Source organism: Lolium rigidum, chromosome 3, assembly GCF_022539505.1.
Source record: "Lolium rigidum isolate FL_2022 chromosome 3, APGP_CSIRO_Lrig_0.1, whole genome shotgun sequence".
Lineage (NCBI taxonomy): Eukaryota > Viridiplantae > Streptophyta > Magnoliopsida > Poales > Poaceae > Lolium > Lolium rigidum.
The window spans coordinates 384,786,490-384,810,872 of record NC_061510.1 but is presented as its reverse complement, the minus strand read 5'-3'; the positions used below and the strand labels follow the sequence as shown (position 1 = coordinate 384,810,872).

General features: G+C 41.0%; 1 protein-coding gene across 1 annotated transcript; it reads left to right on the top strand.

Moving 5' to 3' along the window:
• The first annotated feature begins 1,716 nt into the window (after positions 1-1,716).
• On the top strand, positions 1,717-3,730 carry LOC124704441 (elongation factor 1-alpha-like). Its single transcript, XM_047236696.1, has 2 exons — positions 1,717-2,200; positions 2,619-3,730. The coding sequence occupies exons 1-2, from the start codon at positions 1,739-1,741 to the stop codon at positions 3,498-3,500; spliced, it is 1,344 nt and encodes a 447-aa protein (XP_047092652.1). The 5' UTR covers positions 1,717-1,738; the 3' UTR covers positions 3,501-3,730.
• The last annotated feature ends 20,653 nt before the right edge of the window (positions 3,731-24,383 follow it).

Below are 24,383 nucleotides of genomic sequence, written 5' to 3'. Positions count from 1 at the left end.
AAACCTCACTGAATATTCGTAAAATTCATGGTCTGTTGATTAATATTTGTATTTACATCTCTTCCCATTTATAGTTCTTGGTAGTGAAAATCAGATTGCTCGTATGATCGAACATAACATATACATCAGGGCATGTTGTAACGAGCTCGCCCTAATATGTGTCAACATATAGCGGTTTAAAGATGTATATTACTTCTTGAAGGCCAGCCTCAAATCAACATTCTTGCATTTTCAATGCAATATTAGAGCTCGAGTTTGTAATCATATAAGCGGTTCGCTTCGAGTTTGGACATGCGGGCTTAAGGGTGCAAGGTGTAAACTAAACTATTGTATTGTAATAACATACGAAACTATTCAAGAGCTCGTCACCACACCAAGTTTGGAAAAAGATATTGAAGCTAATGTCGAACAAAAATCAACAAAAAAAGATATATGAAACTAAAACGAAATCGCAATGCCACTAAATCATCCATGCAAGCTCGAAGTAAATTGGTGGCATAACACCGGCTAGATCCATAGAAAACGCACAATTAGCTCGCAAGCACACGATCTCAAAGTGGATTAGTAGTGGAGGAGAGATGGACGTTATTTTACTGTATAACAGGAATTGAGATAACACTTTTAAAAAGGGAATGGAGATAGTGGTAGAATACATAAATCTCGAGCTAACCCACTTCCTTACGAAAACCTGTAGGCCTTGCCGTGCCCAGGGGATCCAGGATGCGGAACTTCGGGGCCGCGAAACGTTACGAAGCACGCTGTGCGCACGATGAGAATCCAACGGACACGATTTTCCACGACGGCAGCCATCTGACACGGATCAGACGGCCAATAAAGAAACCCTAGCAACAGTCGCTGCCAATATATAGCGCCACCCATCTCGCCCGAGCCGCCACCTCTCAGTGCTCCCGCCCCGCCGCCATCTCTTTCCATCGAGGTCAGCATCCCCATCATCCCTGCTTCGATTCGTTGTTCGTGGCGTCGAATAGAACTGCTGTCATGCCTATGTTTTGTACTAGCTGTAATCAGCGATTAGATCGTGAGTTGTAGGCTATTTTCTGCCCTGATGCATGGTGTTCTCCTCCGTAGTTCGAATAATTCGGGAATTCTTCTCTGTAGTAGCTATAATCCTAGACTTGCTCTTGTTTAGTAGCTGATGCATCTCTCGTCCTGGGTTAGTATCTGCGTATTTTTTGTTTTGTTTTGCGCGGTAGCTCTGTTTCGTAGCTGTAGCCCTTCAGGTTTAACTAGTTTTAGGTTCTTTTATACGAGGATGCAGTTCGTTTTTGTCTATAATTTCGGGGACTTGCTTAAGTTTTTTTACGGTTACTGTTTAATTGATGGCGCAAGATATGTCACCCAATGATCTTTGGGTTCTTGGTCTGTAGTTAGACGGTCTTGTGTTAATTCTATTAGGTTCTACCGAATCTGTGACTGGTCAACTAGAATTGATACCAAACCTTCCGTCATGTCAGTGAATTTAGTGCTTGAGCCTACAGTCTTGGGCATATATAGCACTAGCATGTTTTACTTCTTTCTGTGTGCATAGACCTAAGTTGTGCTTGCAGTCTATCATGCTCTACTGTCATATAATATGGTTAAACCATCGAATTCTTCTCTATATGGCCAATTGATGTTCAATTTTCACAAATAATTAGGTGATCATTTTGTGACTGTTGTATCTTTCTAACGCCTGTTCACTTTTAATATTGCAGTTTGGTAGCTAAACAGTTCAACCATGGGCAAGGAGAAGGTTCACATTAACATCGTGGTCATTGGCCATGTCGACTCTGGCAAGTCCACCACCACTGGCCATCTGATTTACAAGCTTGGAGGTATTGACAAGCGTGTGATCGAGAGGTTTGAGAAGGAAGCTGCTGAGATGAACAAGAGGTCATTCAAGTACGCGTGGGTGCTTGACAAGCTTAAGGCTGAGCGTGAGAGGGGTATCACCATTGATATTGCCCTCTGGAAATTCGAGACAACGAAGTACTACTGCACAGTCATTGATGCCCCTGGACACCGTGACTTCATCAAGAACATGATTACTGGTACCTCCCAGGCTGATTGTGCTGTGCTCATCATTGACTCCACCACTGGTGGTTTTGAGGCTGGTATCTCCAAGGATGGCCAGACCCGTGAGCACGCACTCCTTGCGTTCACTCTTGGAGTGAAGCAGATGATCTGCTGCTGTAACAAGGTATACTTACTATTCAACCTTCCTATGCTAATTATCTTGAGTAATATTTAGTTGGGTGTACTATTTTGTTGCACACTTGATATAAACCCTCGGAATGACTTGCATTGAAAGTTCAGGATCATTAGTACTTTGTAAATTATATACTATGAATCTGTTCCTCTATTGATTTACTCTTATTCCAAATGCAATCATATGCTATTATTGTTGTATAATTTGCTGAATTGGATTTGTTGTAATTATTTGTTCTAATGCCATTCCTTAAAAGCTCATTATCTCCTATATTCCACACATTCATGTTATAAGTATATAATGCTGTACTTCTCATACTTGGTTAATTTACGTGATTTTTTAGTAATTTGTAATTCTTATTTTACTTGCTATGTTTATCTAATGTGAATGTTCTTGTGATTTGTTCCAGATGGATGCCACCACTCCAAAGTACTCAAAGAGCCGTTATGAGGAAATTGTTAAGGAAGTCTCTTCATACCTCAAGAAGGTTGGCTACAACCCTGAGAAGGTGCCGTTTGTCCCCATCTCTGGTTTTGAGGGTGACAACATGATTGAGAGGTCCACAAACCTTGACTGGTACAAGGGCCCAACCCTGCTTGAGGCACTTGACCAGATCAATGAGCCCAAGAGACCCTCGGACAAGCCCCTGCGTCTTCCCCTCCAGGATGTTTACAAGATTGGTGGCATTGGAACTGTGCCTGTTGGACGTGTTGAGACTGGTACCATCAAGCCTGGTATGGTTGTGACCTTTGGTCCCACCGGTCTGACCACTGAGGTAAAGTCTGTTGAGATGCACCATGAGTCCCTCCTGGAGGCGCTCCCTGGTGACAATGTTGGCTTCAACGTCAAGAATGTTGCTGTGAAAGATCTCAAGCGTGGGTTTGTGGCTTCCAACTCCAAGGATGACCCTGCCAAGGAGGCTGCCAGCTTCACTTCCCAGGTCATCATCATGAACCACCCTGGTCAGATTGGCAATGGCTACGCCCCAGTGCTGGACTGCCACACCTCCCACATCGCTGTCAAGTTTGCTGAGCTTATCACCAAGATTGACAGACGATCTGGTAAGGAGATTGAGAAGGAGCCCAAGTTCTTGAAGAACGGTGATGCTGGTATAGTGAAGATGATTCCCACCAAGCCCATGGTTGTGGAGACCTTCGCCACCTACCCTCCTCTTGGTCGTTTTGCTGTGCGTGACATGAGACAAACTGTTGCTGTTGGTGTCATCAAGGGCGTGGAGAAGAAGGACCCCACCGGTGCCAAGGTTACCAAGGCTGCTGCCAAGAAGAAATGAGGGGTTCAATGCCTGATGCGTAGCACCAGTGTGCTAAGTTTTGTTCTTGGTCGTGTTGCTAAGCTATTGAGACCGTGCAAGCAATTATCTAGTTTGTCGCTTAAGTACTGTAATTTCTCTCTAAATATTCGGCAAAACTCCTACCTGAGTCTGATTTGTGGCCTGGCAAAACTCCTGTTACCTGAGTCTGATTCGTGACCACTAGTTTTTTTCTCATTTTCTGCTTTTCACTATATGCAAAACTTGCCTCTGTTTTGTTCAACTGTTATTAGCTCATCCTGATCTTTTGATATAGTTCTATTTTGCTGTTGTCCTGTGTTTCACATATGGCTCTTGGTTTGCCTCTCTTCAATCGTTTGCACCAATGTCTGCTGTCATATTTATTCTGGACCAATTTGCGATGCCCATTTCATTGACATATTGTTTGTGAACATGGTTTGCATCCCCAAACTAGTAAGCACCAGTCCACTTTCTCTTGAGTCTGATCTGTGGGCTGGCAAAACTCCTGAGATCTGTGGCCTGGCAAAACTCCTGTTATCTGAGTGACTGAGTCTGATTTGTGGGCAGTCTTCTTTTGTGGAATGCAATAACTCTACTTTTTGCATTTGCTTCTTTTCGGACAGAGACTAGTGATCCCTTTTTAAAAAATAATAAAAAATCATATTTCGAAGTTTCAAAAAAATCCGTAAATAAATTATGATGTAGCCAGTATTGTATCCCACAAACGTGTAAACTTTCAACTGGAAATAATTTGTATTTTGGGCTACACAAAAATAAGAATAATATGTAGATATAAGTATAGTGATACAAATCTCAAAAAAAAAATCAGACTTTGTTATTTTTATGTAGCTCACAAAATGAAATTTTTGTAATTAGGATTTTGTCTGTTAGTGGGATTAGTGAGATACATCATCAGCTCCTTTTAGAATTATGTTACATAATTTTTTATATAATAAATATAATTTTTTTTTAATACAACGAGAGCACTGTTGCCCATGATCTAAAATGACTTCTCGCTATATGCAAAACTTGCCTGTTTTGTGTTCAACTGTTCTTAGCCCATTCCGATCTTTTCGATAGTCATAGAACTTAAATGTTGTTGTTATGTGTTCCGCATATGGCTCTTTTCTCTTGATCTTGTTCCATCTTGGGAACAAACCGTGATATTTTTGGTTTTTATGATTGACGAATGATATTTTTGGTTTTTATGATCGACGAGTGATATTTTATGGCAGAGGCGCTTATAGTTTTGTTTTCAAGGTCTCTATAACCAACTGGTTTTTCAAGGAGCTTGTAGCATGTACCTTTTTCAGTTAAAAAAATGCACTTCCCTTTTATCTTGCTGGAGTGGAATATACAAATTGTCATATGAATATCAGTGTGCTCCTTTCCACCAAAGCACATTGATCTTGAGTTTATTCATTTGATCGGCCATCCCATGTTCAATAATTTCCTACTATCTGTAGCTTGGACTCAAATGAGATTCTCCATAGCACTCACACGAATGCCCAGCTTTCAGCCTAGCTAGTGAGCACCCTTAAAGTTTAGGCCGGATGTTAATATGTTAAGCCATGGCACACCGCACACTCCGACGGAAACTACCATTTTTAGACAGCACCGCGTGCCTAGCTTTATGTTAATAAACCACAAACGGTCACAATTATGTTAGTGAGCTATCTACAGATTCAGGCAATAGGATCATGAGAGCATACTCAAGGCGACAACGTCATGCCATGCCCCGGACACTTCATGACCGGCTGGCATGAGGTGGTGGCTCGGATAATCGTCACGGTGAAGCCACCATGCTCCAGCTCGAAGACGATGATGTCCTCCTGCAACTTCGTCATGTTGGCGTACTTTTTCCAGCCCCTCATGAAGTACATCGCACCATGGAAACCAATAGCTGGACAACGTACTCGCAGAACTTGCAGCTGATAGGTGCATGTGTGCTAACCTTGAGCTGCCTGGCCACCACCGATGCAATGTGTGGCGGCAGCGACAAAGTTGTAAGGTCGCTCGTCCTGAGCCTCACGTAGAAGCGCCTTGGCACAACAAGGATGTCGTGGTGTCCCAGGTGCGCTCTACGGCCCGCCATCGCCCTGACCTACCGCGCCTTCAGATGCACCATGGAACGTCAGGCCCGCAGTCGTTGTATGGGTTCACCGGGAGCGTCTCCTCCTCCTCTAGAGAGCAGTGGAAGTACGAGGTCACGAGCTCATCCTAGTCCTATTTATGGTGAGCACGATGAACACCGTTAGTTCTGGCGCACTGCTGTGTCACGGTGATCACCGACATTGGCTTGCATAGCAATGCCAATAATCACTATGTGACACGACGCCCTCTGGCCTGAAAGTAGAGCGTGCATGTCAAATCAGACGCACGAACAACACCTAAAGTACTACACGTAAGCTTCAATTGCAACCTCGAGAAATCCCCCTCGCTTTGACGCCATCTGTACTGACGCTCAAAAATCCTAACCTAACAAATCTGATTCTTCAGGAGAGTGCTTACCTCGAGACGGGGAGGGAGGATCTGTGGTGGAGGAGTGGCGGGCGCCTAAGTACGTGGTGTCGCCGGAGGAGATCGTGCTGGAGGCGTCGCTGCTGGCGGCGGAGCCGCCATGGATTCCAACCGTGCGGTGTACGATGGTAGTAGGTAAGAGGCGAAGCGGGAGGCATGCCGCAGCACAAGCTGAAACCCCGGCGAATGTCCTAGTTGCCGCATGGCGCCCTAGCATTGACCTCCTCACGATGGCGATGATCGTGGGGATTGTAGGTGGGGTTCAACTAGGTTCACTTATATTATGGGGATCGAGTCCAGCAGGGAAGAGATCGCATCTGCCATTCGCATGCGGTAGGTTGAACTAGGTGCACCAAAAAATTAAAATAATCAAGATGATCACACTATAACTTAGCAAGATATATACAGCATGTGAATTACATCAACCATAAAGGCGATCACAATGTAAATATAAATGAGGGAACTCGGTTATAGAGATCAGACGAAGATGTATTGATGAGTGCATTTTTAGCATATTTTTTTGCACTACTAGTTTATCAAGATATCATTAAGTAGGGTAGGATTTTTGTATTTCACCGCGCTACCGCGCCCTTTTATGCTTGTCTACACAGGATCTCAAAATAATAAGTCAATAATGAAATATCAAAGAAAAATGTCATTTTCTTGCATTTTGACGTGATAGAAATCATTCTTGCACTTAATAACGCACATGGGCGAAAGGGCAACGCGAGGACAGCTTCCAGGAGTTTTAACAGGCATTAGTACGGGCAAGACCCGCCCGAACCGTCCGCTCGTACCACCCTCCAGGAGCACCGCCTCGTCAAATACTTTCACCTCCCGCAGATGAATTAGAGATCAGACACACACAACTCCGCGAAAACGAGAAACACCGCCCCAGATCAGATCTCCAGAAGGAACTTTGAAGAAGAGAAGATCCGGGCTGCTACGTGGATCCTCGAAGAACAAGGCATCATCCCCTTCACCATCATCCACCGCTGCACCTCCATCATCATCATCATCCTCCAACCATAGTTGTAATCTTGATTGCTATTGTGGATTTATTTTCTTATTCATTCCATTCCTTTAATTCCTTCCACAAGATTATGATAATGTTCTTGATTGTATCCATGTGTGAGTAGTCCTATTAGTCCTTGGGAGATGGATAAATCCTATAATAAATATGAGATGAATCTAAGATGATCTATGGTTTTAAATATTAATGCGTGTTAGTTTTCTCCATTGTTATTACATGTTGTGCACCATGTAATATTGCCTATTGGTCTCTAGAGGGAACTACCCTTTGAAGTGTGGTAGAGTGAATGGTGGGAAGTGACATTACTGTATCGGTGCTTTGACACATGAATAAGGGGGATAAGAGGAATTCACAAAGTTCATATCGATGACCATGGGTATATCCCTTAATAGCATTAGTCCATATGTGGCTGTAAAAGGCAAGCTGTTGTGGTTATTTAGAGATGTGATGACCGATGGCTTTCTGGGCGCATCTTATTATGGAACTCTCCCACACACAACATGCCTAAAAGCATATTTTATATTAATTAACATGAGTTCTAATGCTAGAGGTGGATCCAATAATCCTCAAGAACACTTTGTCTTATATAGTTTCAACCTTTTCCTTACATCGTTTTTACTGCTTTATTTACTTTTCCCGCAACCATTTACAACACCCCCTATAATCATTTCGAGATTAGAAAATAATTATTAAGTAATCTTTAGTAGAAAGTAGCAAGGGGCATTAAGACCCTAACCAGTAGCTCCTCGTGGTTCGATACTCTTATTTCGAAACTAGCTACATTTGATATGTGTTCTTGCAGTTATCAAGCTATTTTTTGGCGACGTTGTCGGGGAGCTCAGCGCTTTTGGTCTTTATTCTTAGTTTCTTATCTATTATTGTTTTTAATAAAGTTGTTTGATAGTTTCAGGAAATACCATGGCTGCTCTCGGGCTTATGAATAAGCTTGATGTAGCCGCATATCTCGGAAGATTCAACCGAGGGTTCGTTAAGGAATTCCCCAATGGAAATGACATTGAATATTCTATTCATCCACGTTTTATTGCTATTATGAAGGAGAATAGTTTTGCAGGAGATGATCCCGATGAGGATCTTTATAGTCATTTGCATTCTTTTACTGAGTTGTGTTGGATAATTAAATTGAGAAACTACACTGATGATGAACTTAAGCTTAAATTGTTTAGTCAATCTATAACCAACACTGCATTATCTTGTTATAGAACTTGCCATGCAGAAAAGATTGATACTTGGGGAGAATCTTGAGGAGGAATTTATATTTTGGTTCTACCCCAAAGTTAAATCCGTGAAAGCAAGACGAGCTATAACTAATTTCAAGAATCGCTGCAATGAAAGCTTAATGAGAGCCTATCTCAGGTTCAAAGGTACTGTTCAAAAATGTCCCCATCATGATTTACCACCTTGGTATGTTTTACATGTCTTTTATGAAAGACTAGAACAATATAATAAAAGAGAATTAGATTTATTATCCGGTGGATCTTTTATGGAACTCACAACCAAGCAAGTTTGGATACGTCTAGACAAAGTTCATAGAAATAGAGTATCATGGGGTTTTGATCTAGGTAGTGAGGGACATATAGAAATTGAATATGATTGTCTAAATTCTTATAAAAACACCGGACAACTAAAATAAATAGCTAATGATCTTAATCTTGATGATGTTATGGTATTAGATGTTCTTCAAGCTTTACAGAATGCAATGAAGTACCAAAGAAAGAATGGCTCCACTACACTCCACCCCTCAAGTTGTTGAAGCAACGCAAGTTGAAGTTGAAGTACCCAAAGAGTTACGAATTGAAAGGGTGTCTTACAACGAGCCGCTACCTTTTCCAACGATAGCGACAAGGCACATCCAGCTCAATTTCTTGCAGAACAACAGGAAGACAAGGTAAGAAAGGTAAGAGCCAAAGAGTTAAAAATTAGTAATGAGGAACCTTCTCATGAAGCTACAAATAGAGAAAGTGAGGTAACAAAGGAGGGTATTTTAGCTATGTTTGCGCACTGTAACGTAGTTGAGCTCGATTCTGAAGCCTCACTATTTGCAGAAGGTATGGTTAAAGCAAAAAAAAGTGCGGGCAAACCTGTTTTACCTTGCACTTTTGGTGGATCCTCTTATTATGAACTCTGTGATATTGCAAAAGCCATTAATGTTATTCCTTATATATTTTATTTTGATATCCAAGATGAACTTGAGCACTCACAATTAGGAAGACACAAATATGCCAATAATGCTAGCAGATAATACTAAGAGTTCATATGGGAGTAATAAAAGATGTACTTATTACAGTACGACCTTATACTTATCCCATTGATTTTGTTGTCATTGATATGCCAATTGATTCTCATTGTCCAATCATTTTTGGTAGGACATTCTTAAACACTGTAGGAGCTAATATTGACTGCAGGAAAGAAACTATCTCTCTTAAGTTTAGGGAGGAAGTGATGAGTTTGTATTTCTCGAAGTTCACTCATAAAACAATTGTTGAAGAAGAAGACTTCGAGGAGGAAGTTTATCTTGCTCATCTTTCCGCAATACTTTATAACACTCCTGAAGACGATTTAGAGGTAAGTTTACTTGGAAGTGAGGATAATATTATAGGATCGAGTCAAAATGATATTGAAGAATATTTAGAATCTCTCCCTATAGCTGATAGCTCAACTAATGTGAAATATGAAATACCTGAGAGAAAGGGAGTTGAAGATTTACCACCTCCAAAACTGAAATATCTTCCTCCAGATTTAAATATAGGTTTTTAGATGAGACAAATAGATATCTAGTTATTGTAAGTACTAACTTTTCAGAAAAGGAGGAAGAGCAGTCAATGATGGTACTTAAAATGCATCGTAAAGCATTTGGGTATTCTTTGGATGACTTGAAAGGGATCATCCCCTCAATAGCCACTCATCGAATATTCATGCAAGATGGAGCCCAACTAGTTGCAGATTTCCAGAGGAAACTCAAGCCTGAAATGAAGGAAGTGATAAGGAAGGAAATCATCGGCCTTCTCGATGCAGGTATCATCTATCATGTCAAAGAGAGTGACTGGGTAAGTCTTGTTCATTGTGTTCCTAAGAAAGGAGAATTTATCGCAGTACCAAATAAACATAATGAAATGGTCCCAACCAGAACTATCGTTGGACATAGGATGTGCATTGATTTTAGAAAATTGAATAAGGAAACTAGAAAGAATTCTCGTTCATAGAGGATGACATGCGGGACCCATGATCCTGCATCGTAAATGGCTCGATCGGAAAATGTTGAACGAGATGGCGCGATCGAGAAAAAAATAATGGTAGAGAGGCTGCCATATGGGCCCTACATCTCTGGGCGGTGCGGATTTGCGTTGGCTCGACCGGCGCACCCGAGAATTCATCATGCACCACGTCCCGGGTCACCATAGACGACGTTTTCCACGTTTACGTTAGGCTAGATGGCCTCAAAAATGAGAAAAAAAGTTTTTACATGCACCACGGAGAGAGCAAAAATCGTCGGGCATGGTGCACCAGCAACTACGGCACGACTTTCAGTTCGTCGGTCATGGTAAATTTTCTTGTAGTGTAGGTAGGGGTAGAGTATTGGGGATTGAGGAAAATACACTAAGATTTGAGAAAAAGTGGGGATAAGCGGGGATTAAACTCCCCCAATACTCTAGCACCAAACATGCATTTAAAATAAGTGGGGATTTGGAGTTTGTTGAGGATTATCCACACTAATCTCCATAAAACTCTAGCGTCAAGCAAGACCTTGTGGTGTCTATATACACTTGCTTGCAATTGCAAAGTCTGGACGGGGCAGCTCGAGTTTCTCATCTTGGACTGCCTATACAGCTCATGTGCGCTAGCGATTCTTTACATTCGTCTTTGTAGTGTCCCTCCATTCTAGGAAGATACCTCAAAATGGTTTTTTTTTTTAACTTATTTGCGGAAGCGTTTCGATTGGTTATTTCTCTCTTCTTTAGCTGTGTATTTTGTGCTTCTTATAATTGCAATGGTTGAACTTTCCTAATGATTTTCTTCCTATTGTAGTCTCTGAGTTAATGCTCCCTAAACACAAATGTGTTGCCTTTGGGTAGTCTCTTTGTTCTTTTATTATTTCTATATAATACTAAATTTATTTTAGCTAAACATCTTTTTATGTCCGTACCCACCAAATGCAATGCTTATAGGACTCCCGATTTTTTGTGGTGTTAGAATTTCATGGTTTCTCTTTTGGTAACTGATTATGTAGTCATGGGATATTGTGTTGTTAAGGGAGACTTGATACTGTTTTGTGACTGTTAAATTGGTATTTGCTCTTAAATAATTTAACGGCAATAGAAGTGATAGATTCAAATTTTTCGTTGTGTTTGTTGGTGAGCTTTATTAGTCTTTTTTTTCAGCATCTTGCACAACATATTCAAAGAGATGCTACCACTGCCATACATGAAGATAGATCCAGAATGGATCACTTAAATTGGAGTAGACATGCCTCCATGCCGTCGCCCTGCATCCATGTCTTCTATATATGATATAGATGAGATCTGTATGATTCAACAACCGGATCCATGCGGGACACATGTGGACCTTTATTCACAGCCTGTAACTACCAGCCCATGCACATCATTGTATATCCATTCTGTCTTTACATTAAAACTTTTTAGAGGATGTGTTCAGCAGATGCCAAAGTAAGAGAGGTATAATGTTGTTCTTGGATGTTGTACACTACTTCCTCCATGAAAAATCTATAGTGTTTATTGTAAAACATTGCTTAATTTTTGAATGTACAACTGGATCATGCTCACTATTTTACCTGTTGTTGCAAGCATTCATTTCTATGCACATGCAATCATTTGTGTCTTGCTGAAGATGAGGACTGATATTAAGATGCATGAATTCTTATGGGTCAACATCTGCAGAACGTTTTAAAAAGCGAACTTAGAAGTTGGTACACAAGATAACTTAGGAATGTTTCAGATTTTTTCTGAATTGAAATATCTATTAATTAATGATGATCGCACTGCAACTACTGAGCATCACTTAGGACACAGGAAATTGTTGAGGCAAACTTTCTATATCACATTATCATTCAATGCTTGCAAATTTCATGAGCAACCACATGTAAGGAGATTGGTTTTAGACCTTCTATTTATCACATAAAGATATATTTCTTCTGTTCAAATGTTCCAAACATGGGCATGATGTTGGTGATCATGTAGAGTAATTGTATCCGTGATTTTGTAAATCATCTCTTCCATTTATAAACAACAATGTTGAATGTTTCAATAATTTTCAGGAAGAAAATTTATGGAAATGTTTGTTCTTATTTTATGTATTTTATGCTGGATTGATATGGTGATATAAAACATATTTTATCCAAATGTTACATGTAATTATCATCCCTTATATATCCAGTCTTGTACTTCATATAGCTTAATGAAATCAAAACCAAGAGATGGATTGTTGCTGATTGTGGCCATGAGTGAGAGTGTGAGGTAGGGTATTTCTCATGACTCTCTTTTGTAAAAAAAATCAAAAGAGATGGAGCACACCATCGGAGAAGAATGCAAAGGTGAAGACATCCAAGAAGAATGCGAAGGAAGAAAACATTCAGGAATAATGAGAAGGCAGAGTCGGCATTTCCGTTGCAGCTGCTAACCATCTCCATCGATATATCATATGGTTTCTTTATGTCCTTATTTGATGCACCTACTTTGTGTTTAGCATGCTAAGTAAGCACATCACGCTAATTTATATGGCTACATTTCATCAAGGGGCTGATATTAGAGATGCAAAATTGTAAATTAAAAGTCAGAAAATGAACTAGAAGTGGGATGCCATGAGATCCAACTTGACACGGTAGGTGACACATAAAAGGTATTACTCCAAGCCGTTGTGAGAAAACTTGAATCTTAGTCAAGGGTTGTTGCTTTTGTTAAATGAGTAGTTTTTTCAAATTATGTTGTAGCAAAATAGATTGTTTTACAATACTATGTAGCTATTTTTTTTATATACACATGTGTGCCATGAAAAATAACTTGAGAAGCCGTAGCAACGCATGGGCATTCAACTAGGATAAATACTTCCTACTCCTGGGTGTATATATCACTACAAAGAGTTTTAGATATAGAAAGTTGCCGCTAAGCTGACATACCCTATTATATCATTATGTGAATTGTTATGTCAAATTGCAAGTGCGAAATATTTTTACGCACATAATTATTTATTTATTATAACATTTATAAGCAAAAAATTATTATTTTATACCATAAAAACCAGACAATGAACCGTGAGCCAGTGGTCCAACCAGTAAAAACCTGAATCTGCAGCCTCACGGTCACCGGTCTGATTTTTCAAACTATGAGTTAAACACATCCAATAGCCCATGTTACACCAATGGTCCAACCTAATCAACGTTCCGATCAAATGTTCTGCCAGTGGACTGCTCCGCGCAGACGCGAAGTCGCAAGCAGCACAACCCTGTCAAGAAAAAAAACAGCAGCCAAAAACAACAAATGATCCACGATCTCAGCCAAAAACAGCGACCAAAACTGCTGTCGAGCAATAACTACTGATCCACGATCGCTCCGGGCTCCAGATCGTCCTCACACCGGTGGCCGGTGGCCGGGCTCCATATCGTGGCACATTGTCGTACCTCCGGTCTCCAGGTCGCCCTGGCGCCGGTGGCTGCGCCGGGCACGCGGCCGTACATTGGTAGAAAAAGGGGTTTTAGTCCCGGTTCGCAATGGACATTAATTCCGGTTGCGCAACCGGAATCGGGATTAAATATCCGTGACTAAAGGCCCCCCTTTAGTCTCGGTTGCTTACGAACTGGGACTAAAGGTCCATCTGCCTGGGTTCCGTCCGTCAGGACGAAAAATGTCTCCAGTTAAATTTTTTCTAATTTTTTTCACTCCAATTTTTTTCTATTTTTTCATAATTTCTATTATTTCAGTTATTTGCATAGTTTAGTCTCTATCTCTAACTACACTTATCTCTAGTCAAATTACATACTACCTCCGTTCCAAAGAATAAGGCGCACGCGTATTCCAAGACGAAGTTTGACCATACAAATTGAGCAACAAAATCTTGATTATATTATATGTAATTAGTATCGTTGGATTCATATTGAAAAGAATTTTCTATTGATACAAATTTCATACAAACAATGTTTATCTATTTGAAGTAATTCTTAGTCAAATAAAAAGCACGCAAAACGAGAGCGCCTTATTCCTTGAAACGGAGGTAGTACTTTATATACTCGTGGTCAAACTTCCCGCTCAGTCACCCATCGTCCCACTACTCTAGCACTAGCACGCTTAACTTCCGAGTTCCATCCCGTTCCGTATCCAAGTGCTTCGCGCGCATGTATGTGATAGTAGTATCATATCAATCCTATTAACATGTGATAGTAGTATCATATCAATCCTATTAACATATTGGTCGATGTCACATTTCTTTAATGTTGAATGAATAAATAAACATTAACTTTTTAATTTGTATTATATTTAAAAAATGAAAATGAAAATTTGTTAATTTTCCCTAATACTAGGTTGCATAACATACAAGAATCTGAAAACATTTTATTTTTTTGAATTTCCTATCATTTTATTTTCTATTTTACAGTGCTAAAAAGGCGATCCAAGGGGGGGGTGTGGAGGTGCGTGGGGAGCCAAAACCGGAAAAAACCTTTAATCTCGGTTGGGGACACCAACCGGGACTAAAGGTTAAAGGTTCCTGACCCGGACGCAGCCCACCATAGCCCTTTAGTCCCGGTTGCCGGAGCATTAGTCTCGGTTCACCAGCAGAACCGAGACTAAAGACCCCATTAGTCCCGGGTCAAAGTGTTTGGGGACTAATGGGTTGGGATGGAAGACCTTTTTTCTACTAGTGGTACCTACCGTCTCCAGGTCGCCCTCACGCCCGTTGGTTGTGGCTGCACCGTGCCATGCTGCCGTAGCTCCCGTCTCCAGGATGTCCTCGCGCCAGTGGCACGGTCGTCCTAGCGCCTGTGGCCGTGGCACGCTGCCCTACCTCAGGTATCCACGCCATCCTCGCCTTGGTGGCCGCTTCTTGTAGAGAACACCGATCGCCATCACGTGTGGTACCATCGGCGTGCTTCCAGCCATGCCCTTGCACAAGGTTACATCCATTAAATTTAACAAATCATTATCTACATACGAATTTCAACACACAAAATTATCGAAGTTCCTCTAGATTATACAAGCATTTATGAGCTACACTTACACTACCATTCTCAAACAAGTCATACCTCTAATCTAGAGGTGGGAACCTCACTTTTACATGTTGTCTTCTAATACTTTTAGAGTATTGGTCATTGGACATATATCATGAACATAGCAAGTCAAACCATAGTATATCATTCCTTGGACAGATGCAACAGGGTCCTCACTTGTTTTTTGTTCAAAGAAAACTTTTAAACAATGAATAATACCAGCCTTCCTATCCCAATGCTAAGCTATGTATAAAAATATAGTGTGAGAAATGATGTGTCTTCATTTTGTAAATAGCAGAGATAATAATATATGGTTTTTGATTCTTCTTTAGTTTAAGATTCTCGCAAATAGATGGTTTCTGATTGTTCTCATAAACTAATAGTAGAATAAATGGCACAAAAACTCTTAAAGAATGAATTTAATACCAACCTAGCTATCCCAATGCTATGCTATGTATCAAAATATACTATCAGAAATGACGTGTCTTGATTTTGCAAATAGCAGAGATGATAATATATGGTTTCTTATTGTTCTTTGGTTTCATATTGTTGGAAATAAATGGTTTCCGATTGTTCGATCAATTGACAACAGAAAAAATCCCATCCCCTCAGCGTGAGGGGATAAATAACGGTAGCAATTCAGGTAAATATTGTTGATATATATAAGTGGATTTCTTAGCACTTTCCATTAGTTTGGATTTTTGGTTACGCTGGCTAGTGCATGAAGCTTGATATGGTATCAGAGCTCGAGGTCTCGAGTTCGAGTCCTGTCTTTCGCAAATTTTCCCACCCCTATGTCCGCCGTATATACGATCATTCATATGTGTGCTATTCTTCTTTCCACATGTTGACCCTCTTTTCTCTTCTCTTCTCCTGGTCACACGTGAGAAGGGGTGTTGATATGTACTAGTTAGTATGTACGTGCAACGCACGTCTCGATTTGTTGATATAAATTGTAATGCAACATATATATCATAATAAGCTTAATGATTTTTCATCACTGATGCGTGATAGATTAGGTGGAGCGGGATGCAGCCTTTGTATTCTGGAGCTTGCGGCAGCGTGGAGATTTGTTTCGAAAATAACTGCTAATTTAATGGAAGGTTTTCAAATTAGTCGGACGATTCGTTCGTCAGCGTGGAGATTTGTTTCCAAAATAACTGCTAATTTAATAGAAGGTTTCCAAATTATTCGGACGATTCGTTCGGCAGCATGGAGATTTGTTTCCAAAATAACTGCTAATTTAATGGAAGGTTTCCAAATTAGTCGGACAATTCGTTCGCAAGGACACGCAATGTCATTGGAGCATGCTAGGCAGATAGATGGCTGAGATTAAATGTTCCTGCCAACTTCTTGCTTTTATAAGTAGTTTAGATAAATAGATTGCCTAGCCCTTTCCATCAGTTCGAACTTTTAGTTGTATTTATCACCAAGTCTTGCCTACTTGGACTTTGTACATCCTAAATATATTTATCTTGCAGGACAAACAGGACAAACACCAGATCAAAGAAAATGTAAGAGACAAAGGGATAGAGAGATATATGCCCAAAACAAATATGAGATTAACATGGAGGTGAGAGGCCTGTAAGCTATTGAAAAGTACATCTATTCCCAATGGACACCATACTCCATCTAACACACAGGTTGCCATATCACCTGGTGCGTTCATTTGCATGGTCCGCCCGATATGATGCACTAATCACGATCATGATGGAAATGCATCTAACCCTCCATCTAAGAAACTGTAGAGAACGCAAAAGTGCAATGTGTTGTCACCCAACGACGAAACACTTTAACTACAGAAAGTGATATTTACTAACCAGATATAATAGCATCATTTATATATCACTACTGATATTGTCATAAACAATTGTGATGTAGGCATACCTACTATGGTGGTGTCGTCCCATTCAACTCCGTTTGATGACCAAATTCTTCTAGGGCGTACCCAGTGCTAAAAGCTCCCACACATTATGGGGTCTGGGGAAGTGTATTTCTAGGCAGCCTTTCCCTTGCATTTTATTATGCAAAGAGGCTGATTTGACCAAACTCTTCTAACAAGGAAAATTCCGATAATAATGATAACTATGATATTTGGTCTAAGCAGGGGTATGGATTACAAACGCCAGTTCAAGCTTTAATTAGCTTGGGCAATGATGAACAATTGTTGCTCATATGTCACTTGTACAGTTGTAGTGTGCACACACTAATGTATATTTTTGTCCTACAGAATATAAACAATCACAGCAGAGGGATAGAGATAATGCCCGATATGAGCAAAACAAAGATGTGATATTGTAAAGGCTATGCGAGACACATCGTCAAAAGAAGTCTACTGCTGTCATTAAGAGTGGAGAACATACTCAACTAGACACACCAATGCCCAAGTATTTTTCCAATAGGCTAAACACTGTGATAATGGCAACAGACGAGTCAGCGGTCATCCAACTAACTCTCACACCAACTCTAGAAGGTTTTGTTTCCTAACTAAAATCATATCTAGCCTAATGAATTATATTACCAAGATTGTAACTGACGCTTGCTGAAAACTAAAGCAGCCAGGAACTCTATTGGTGTACAGATATGTGCTTCTCCGTTTGAACAACCAACTGAAACTACAAATGCTGATTGTGATTGTCTACACATAAACCATACGTACCAGATGCAAGAAATTGGAGGGCGAATGAGAGCAGTCAACATACCCAGTGCTCCACCATATGGAGACACACCAGCAGATAAATTTATTAGTTATTTATTGATTAGCACTTCGTTCAAAACTGAGATTCATCTCGCTGCTACATGCTCATTTTGCAACAATTTGTATCAGGAAATGACCACGAAGAAGATGCCTATGGAATACTGGAGCCCAATAGCAAGACAACAGACATAGAAAACCAGGATATAGCAAATCTCACGATCTCTTGCCAATTTCTTGCCTGGGTTCTTGCCAGGCACTTGTTATTTTCAGTACGCAAACATCCATTTGCACTTTTAGTTGGCATCGGACAATGAAAATCTTTCAGGAAAATATTTACTTTACTCTGTTAGCCAAATATTTACTTTAGGGTGTTAACATTGCAACTTCTAACATCGCATATATCTGCTAGAAGAAACAATGCACATAATCATAACCTTAAAAATCACCTAGAGAAACATGAGTACAGAAAAACAAGAATGTCCTGTTGCATAATCTTCTATCTCTTAATAGTAAGCCCCCACTACATGATTTTCCTGGCTCCTCCTTCATCCACGTCATCCCAATTTTCAGTTCAACTGGATATCGCACCATCTAACACAATACTCAGCGCTGAGGTAAGGGAGGATAGGACTTCCAATTGAGCCATTCATAAATCATAACTAATGCTGAAAACTGTTTCCAATTCCGGGTCTTAATTCCTAATTAATCCCGCCTCCATAATTCCAGCGGTAGAAATTATCTCTCTACTGTGGTGTTGCATGTCCCTGAACCTCTTAATCTCCTCCACAATCCCCGGCAAGAATCAAATGCGCAACAAATTGGTGAAGACATACGAGCGGACGGGTTGTGCGTTAAATACCTTGCTCTCCCCTGAGCTATGGCTGTGTATCCATCATCCAACAGACTTGCAGCAGAGTTGGATGTCCGTAGTCCGCACCACTTCTAGTACAACGACTATCTTCTTTCTTCCCACCCGTGTTTCATGCTTCGCATGGAAGGCGTATCAAGACGACGGGAGCACGTGCTCAAGGTCGGTGGAGTTGGGAGTCTGGTCAGCGATGAGCCGATGAGATAGATGGCTGACAGGGATGGTGATGAGCCCGGGTGGAGGCATATAGACACAGATCAGCGAGAAGAGCAGTTACTGAAAAATCACAAGATCGGGTAAGCCTAGATGTTGAATCCACCGAGATGGGAATAAACAGGGGAAAAAAGTTCTGAAATTTCTGTCTCATATTTTGATTGATTCGATAATAGGTAAGACAATAATTACAGTACTAGGGTTTTCCTTTTGCAATTTAATTCGTTCGTGCCCTTTTATTTTTGTGGGGGATTCGATCCTCGTGATAGAGAAACAACTGACTGGATTTTCGGATTTATTCGCGTTGGAGAGATGGCCTCATGTGATGTGTAACAATGCAAGCAGGTTGTCAGTAGTTACAAAGCCGTGGCTAAACATTTGGTCCCATGTTATGCTGCTCTTAGATGGAGATGACAACAATTTATACTAACTTTCGCATGGCTTGCAAGTCCCGTAGTTAATTTTTTATTCATAGCTATGGCACTATATATCATTTGACCGAAATGAAAATTTCCAATCCGGTGTTGTACTGCTCTATGTACCATCATTCCTTCAACAGAACATCCCGATGCACTTTGGTATGTTATGTTAATCTCTACACTTCTCATAATTAATGGCACAATGAAGACATAACTTTCAGAGAATCAACAATTCAATTGATGTTGTGCTATATCATGTATTATGTGTGTCATTTTCGAGCCTCTTAAATGGAAAAAAAAAACATCTGCAGATTAGGTAAAGTATGCACCCCACGTGATAAGAAATATGACATTTTATATTTGATCTTATACTTTTCTAAGGTTTTATGTATACATATATGATGTCAAATCCATTGTCAAAACCCCAAAATAAATCGCAGTGTATTTCTGTTCATTCCTTATAATGTCACAGTTTTATTTGTCACTTCTACAAAAACATATTTTTTTATTATATATGTATACATGCCACTTGCAGATCATAACATGGTTATTATGTTTGTGAATACATAATTAGTAATATAATAAATAATTGTGCAAGTCCTATCATATTTCATTTCACGATATATTTTGAAACATATTAACAACATTTTTCACACCTTCATGTGCCGTTATTTTTATCTATGGATTGTACATAATTAGGTATTTTATTTGTAAGATATCACGTGTTCATGACTAAAAGTTCCCGCCGCAACGCGCGGGGTATCATCTAGTACTCTAAATAGACGCGTCCACTTTTTTCTACATACGAATGTATCAACTAAAATGTAGACGTATCTAGATAAAATTAAAACACATATTTTTAGATAGAGTGAGTATCATTTTGAAGATCATTATGACGGTTAAGATTTTCTATTATTGTTCTCGATTGATTATATCGAAAAAGTGTCATCACCATAACCACATGGTCATCCCATGTTTTGTGGATGTTAAACTCCGTGGAGTAGTGGAAAGAAGTTTGTGTCACATTTTTTAACAAGTATATTTCCATAATGGTCATAATATATTTCTTCTATGTTGTAGTATTATTTACATAAAAATAACGCTAATTTACTACTTGTCAAATTCATATGACACAATTCATTACAGAATTAGTTGTTAGTTGGGTCTACTTGAAAATGACTGAAGTGGTTGTGCTAAAAAAAAAGCAACTCACTAAAAGAAAATTAAGATTTAATAGACATGTGCAATGTTTTAAACAGAAAGACAACTTGATAAAACAGAAATAAGATTTAATAAATATGTGTAATTGTTTTGAAGACGTGCGTTGCAGGTGCAAGCTTACTAGTTGGTTCCAAAAATACGAAGGGCATGTTTGTGGATACCATATCCCAGCATGCACTAGTAGGAAAAGTCTCATCAGTGGCGCACGAAAAAATGATTCTGTGGCGCATGGGCGGTGCGCCACAGAAACTTCGCCACAAAAATAAGGTTTATGTGGCGCATCGGCCCGTGCGCCACAGAATTAGGGTTTCTGTGGCGCACGGGTGCTCTGGTGCGCCACAGAAAAGCGTGCGCCACAGAATTTATTTTCAGTTGCTGCCACAGAATTTGCTTGTATTATACACGATTTTGTGCTGCCTTCTATACAAATGCAGTTTATAGACAGCAATATACAAGTTATATACAGCAACATACAGAAATATGCAGATATAATATAAATAGCATGTACATTGCCCAGATATAATGTAGACATCATCATCATCATCACATTACTTACAGCCCGATCGAGATACATATATAGTGGCAAGTGTCAAATGTTTTGCATACAACTCTTAATTCATACAAATTTCACAATTTCGAGATACAAAGTAGTCTTCATTCGGTTCCTCCTTTGCTCCCTCCTCTCTACCCACCATGCTCGCTTGCATCGGGGTCTTCATCCGGTTCCTACTATGATTAAAATGGAAGAAAGTGAGACCAACAAGTCCGATGCACAAGACAAAATGGAATAAATGCCTCATACATTGTTGGTCAACACAAATACTATGGTTAGAAACCATAGTTGTAGTATACGGCGCAGTATACTTTGCAGAAGGGCCCCTCTTTCCCCGGCCGCCGTTCCGTGAACGGGTCCTTGACGAGACAACAACGCCGATCTGTCTCTCCGGCGCAGAACCACGGCAGTCTCAGCCGCCTCCCTTGTGGCCGCGTCTCCTGCGCTCTTCTCCATGGCCGGACCACGATTGGACTCGCCGGGGGAATAATGATAATCTCCATCACCACTATCGTCAGACTCCACAGGTGCATAGTACTTTGCAGCAGATGTCACTTTTCTTCCATCGCCGTCCAGTGAACGAGTCCTTGATGCAAAGACCGTGCCGGCCTGCCCAGCTTTATGCTGGCCCGTGTTGCCGCGCTTCAGGCTGTGTCTCCCGCGCCCTGCACTCTTCGCCTTCTTGCCCGGTGAACCAATAGACTGATCGTTGGAATAAGGAAACCGATGACGACCGGTCGCAAGATTAGATTGCGATCGGCCGTCATCGTTTCCTTATTGCAACGATCAGTCTATTGGTTCAACGGGCAAGAAGGTGAAGAGTGCAGGGCGCGGGAGACACGGTCTGAAGCGCGGCAACAGGGGTCGGCATGATGCTGGGCAGGCCGACACGGTCTTTGCATCAAGGACTCGTTCACTGGACGGCGAGAGAAGAAAAGTGGTATCTGCTGCAAAGTACTCTGCACCTGTGGAGTCTGACGATAGTGGTGATGGCGATTATCATTATTCCCTCGGTGAGTCCAATCGTGGTCCGACCATGGAGAAAAGCGCAGAGCGCAGGAGACGCGGCCACAAGGGAGGTGGCTGGGACTGGTGTGGTTCTGCGCCAGAGAGGCAGGTCGGCGTTGTTGTCTCGTCAAGGACCCGTTCACGGAACGGCGGCCGGGGAAAGGGGGGCCCGTCTACAAAGTATATTGCGGCGTATATGTGACCAAACATTCTAATCATCGACACTAAAATGGAAGAAAGAGCCAAGTGGTATCTCAACTAGATATCATATGCCTCATACTTTGTTGGTCGAAACAAATATTAACATTCGTGGATGGGGTCACGAGGCCGGTAGGATGCACAAGAGATTGATATTTGTGTCATCGCACCAGGCTCACTGGCCCCACCCCAGAGTGTACAAGTGACCAAACAATTTAATCATCGGCACTAAAATGGAAGAAAGTCCAATGCAATTAAGAAGTAGCTAGTATGAACTAAATGGAATGCCTCATACTTTGTCGGTCAAAACAAATATTAACATTTAGGGATGGAGTAAGCGAGGCCAGGTAGGATGCACAAGAGATTGATATTTGTGCCATCACACCAGGCTCGCTTGCTCCACCTGACAAGGGATTAACTTATCAATGCCTATGGATTGTAGGCTAGGGTTTAGTTAGAAGTAGAGGGCAAGTAGATCTCGAAGGTTTCAGCCGAAAAGTACTCGACGAATATGAAAACTAGGGTTTGCAGACAATGATTCGATGATCTCCTCGTCCCTCGACTCCCCTTTATATAAGAGGTGGAGCCGAGGATTTCGTTTTGTACAAGTTACGCAGTCCGGGACGGTTTCTAACTCATCCCGCCGGATTACAAATAACACTTCCTATTACAACTCTATCTTTTCCTTAAATACATCTTGGGCTTCCGAATCTTCTTATTCTTCGGGTAGTGGGCCTTCAATAAACCCCGGGTACTATATTCGGCGAGGCCCATTTGGGATGCCTATGTCGGTAGCCCCCGAGATTTTGCTTGAATCATAGAGTCGTGGAAAATCTCCACCGTTTATTTTTACTCGAAAGCTCTAACTTTTATATTTGTTCTCATAAAATTCTATATTGTACAGGGATATTGGTAGTTGGGGCTAGTTCATCCGACGGATCGGTACTAGTTAACCGCTCTAGTGGCAATCCGCAAAAACCTACTTCAAAATCACGTCCCCGGACATGATCTCGGGATACCGGTGTAAACTTCGACAGGTGCCGCTTAAGGTCTTACCATTCCGTCGAGTCCCAGTCAAATTTATCGAGTACCTAACGCGTCCGTTAGGATTTTTCTTCGTATCTCGTTGATACGGATAAAAGTAGCAGAGCGCAGTCTTCGGCGATGCCACGCCCAGCAGAATAGATCCGGGGTCTTACCTTCGCAAATTTGCGGCATTCAGAAATTGATCGCAACTTTGGCGTTCTGAGAATATATTGTCGAGTGCTTTTCCGGCTGTTGGAATGGCACATTTTATCGACTCAAATATGACTTATATTGCTCTCCCGATGGGAGTATATGTAGAGTTAATTATAACTCGAAATATACTCTCTTGCTGTTTCATTTTTCCTTTGTTAATTTCATCGGGAACGCGAACAGCGTTCCCGATGGGAGTAGCCCCCGAGGCTACAGCCAAGAACTTGTGCTTGGTTGTAGGCTCAACATTTTAGTCCATCTTGTCACTATATTGTCATTACTTCTAAATATGAACTCTTTTCTCTTCTTCTTCTTCTTCTCTCTCTCTTTTTTTTTATCTCTCGGGTGCGCGAACAGCGCTCCCGATGGGAGTAGCCCCCGAGGCTACAGCCAAGAACTTGTGCTTGACTGTAGGCTCAACATTTTCTATATTGTCATACTCGAAATTTGACTTTTTGTAAAAGTAGCCCCCGAGCATTTGGGCAAAAACTTGTTTCTGTCCAAAGGCTCCCGAAATATTCAAATAACGTATCCTGTCGCCATTCTTCTTTTATTTTTCTTGTCGACATATTTTCCCTTGTCAATTTTTCTTCAACTCTATCAATGGTCGAGATTTTTCTGCTTTGTGGGTCCATCGTTCCCACCACGTTGACACGTCGTGCAAGTGGGGGACACACGTCCTCCGC

Excerpts from the sequence above, each read along its gene's own strand:
- LOC124704441 (XM_047236696.1), top strand. The coding sequence starts at position 1,739 with ATGGGCAAGGAGAAGGTTCACATTAACATCGTGGTCATTGGCCATGTC. Across the intron at positions 2,201-2,618 it reads TGATCTGCTGCTGTAACAAG|ATGGATGCCACCACTCCAAA; the intron begins GTATACTTACTA and ends GATTTGTTCCAG.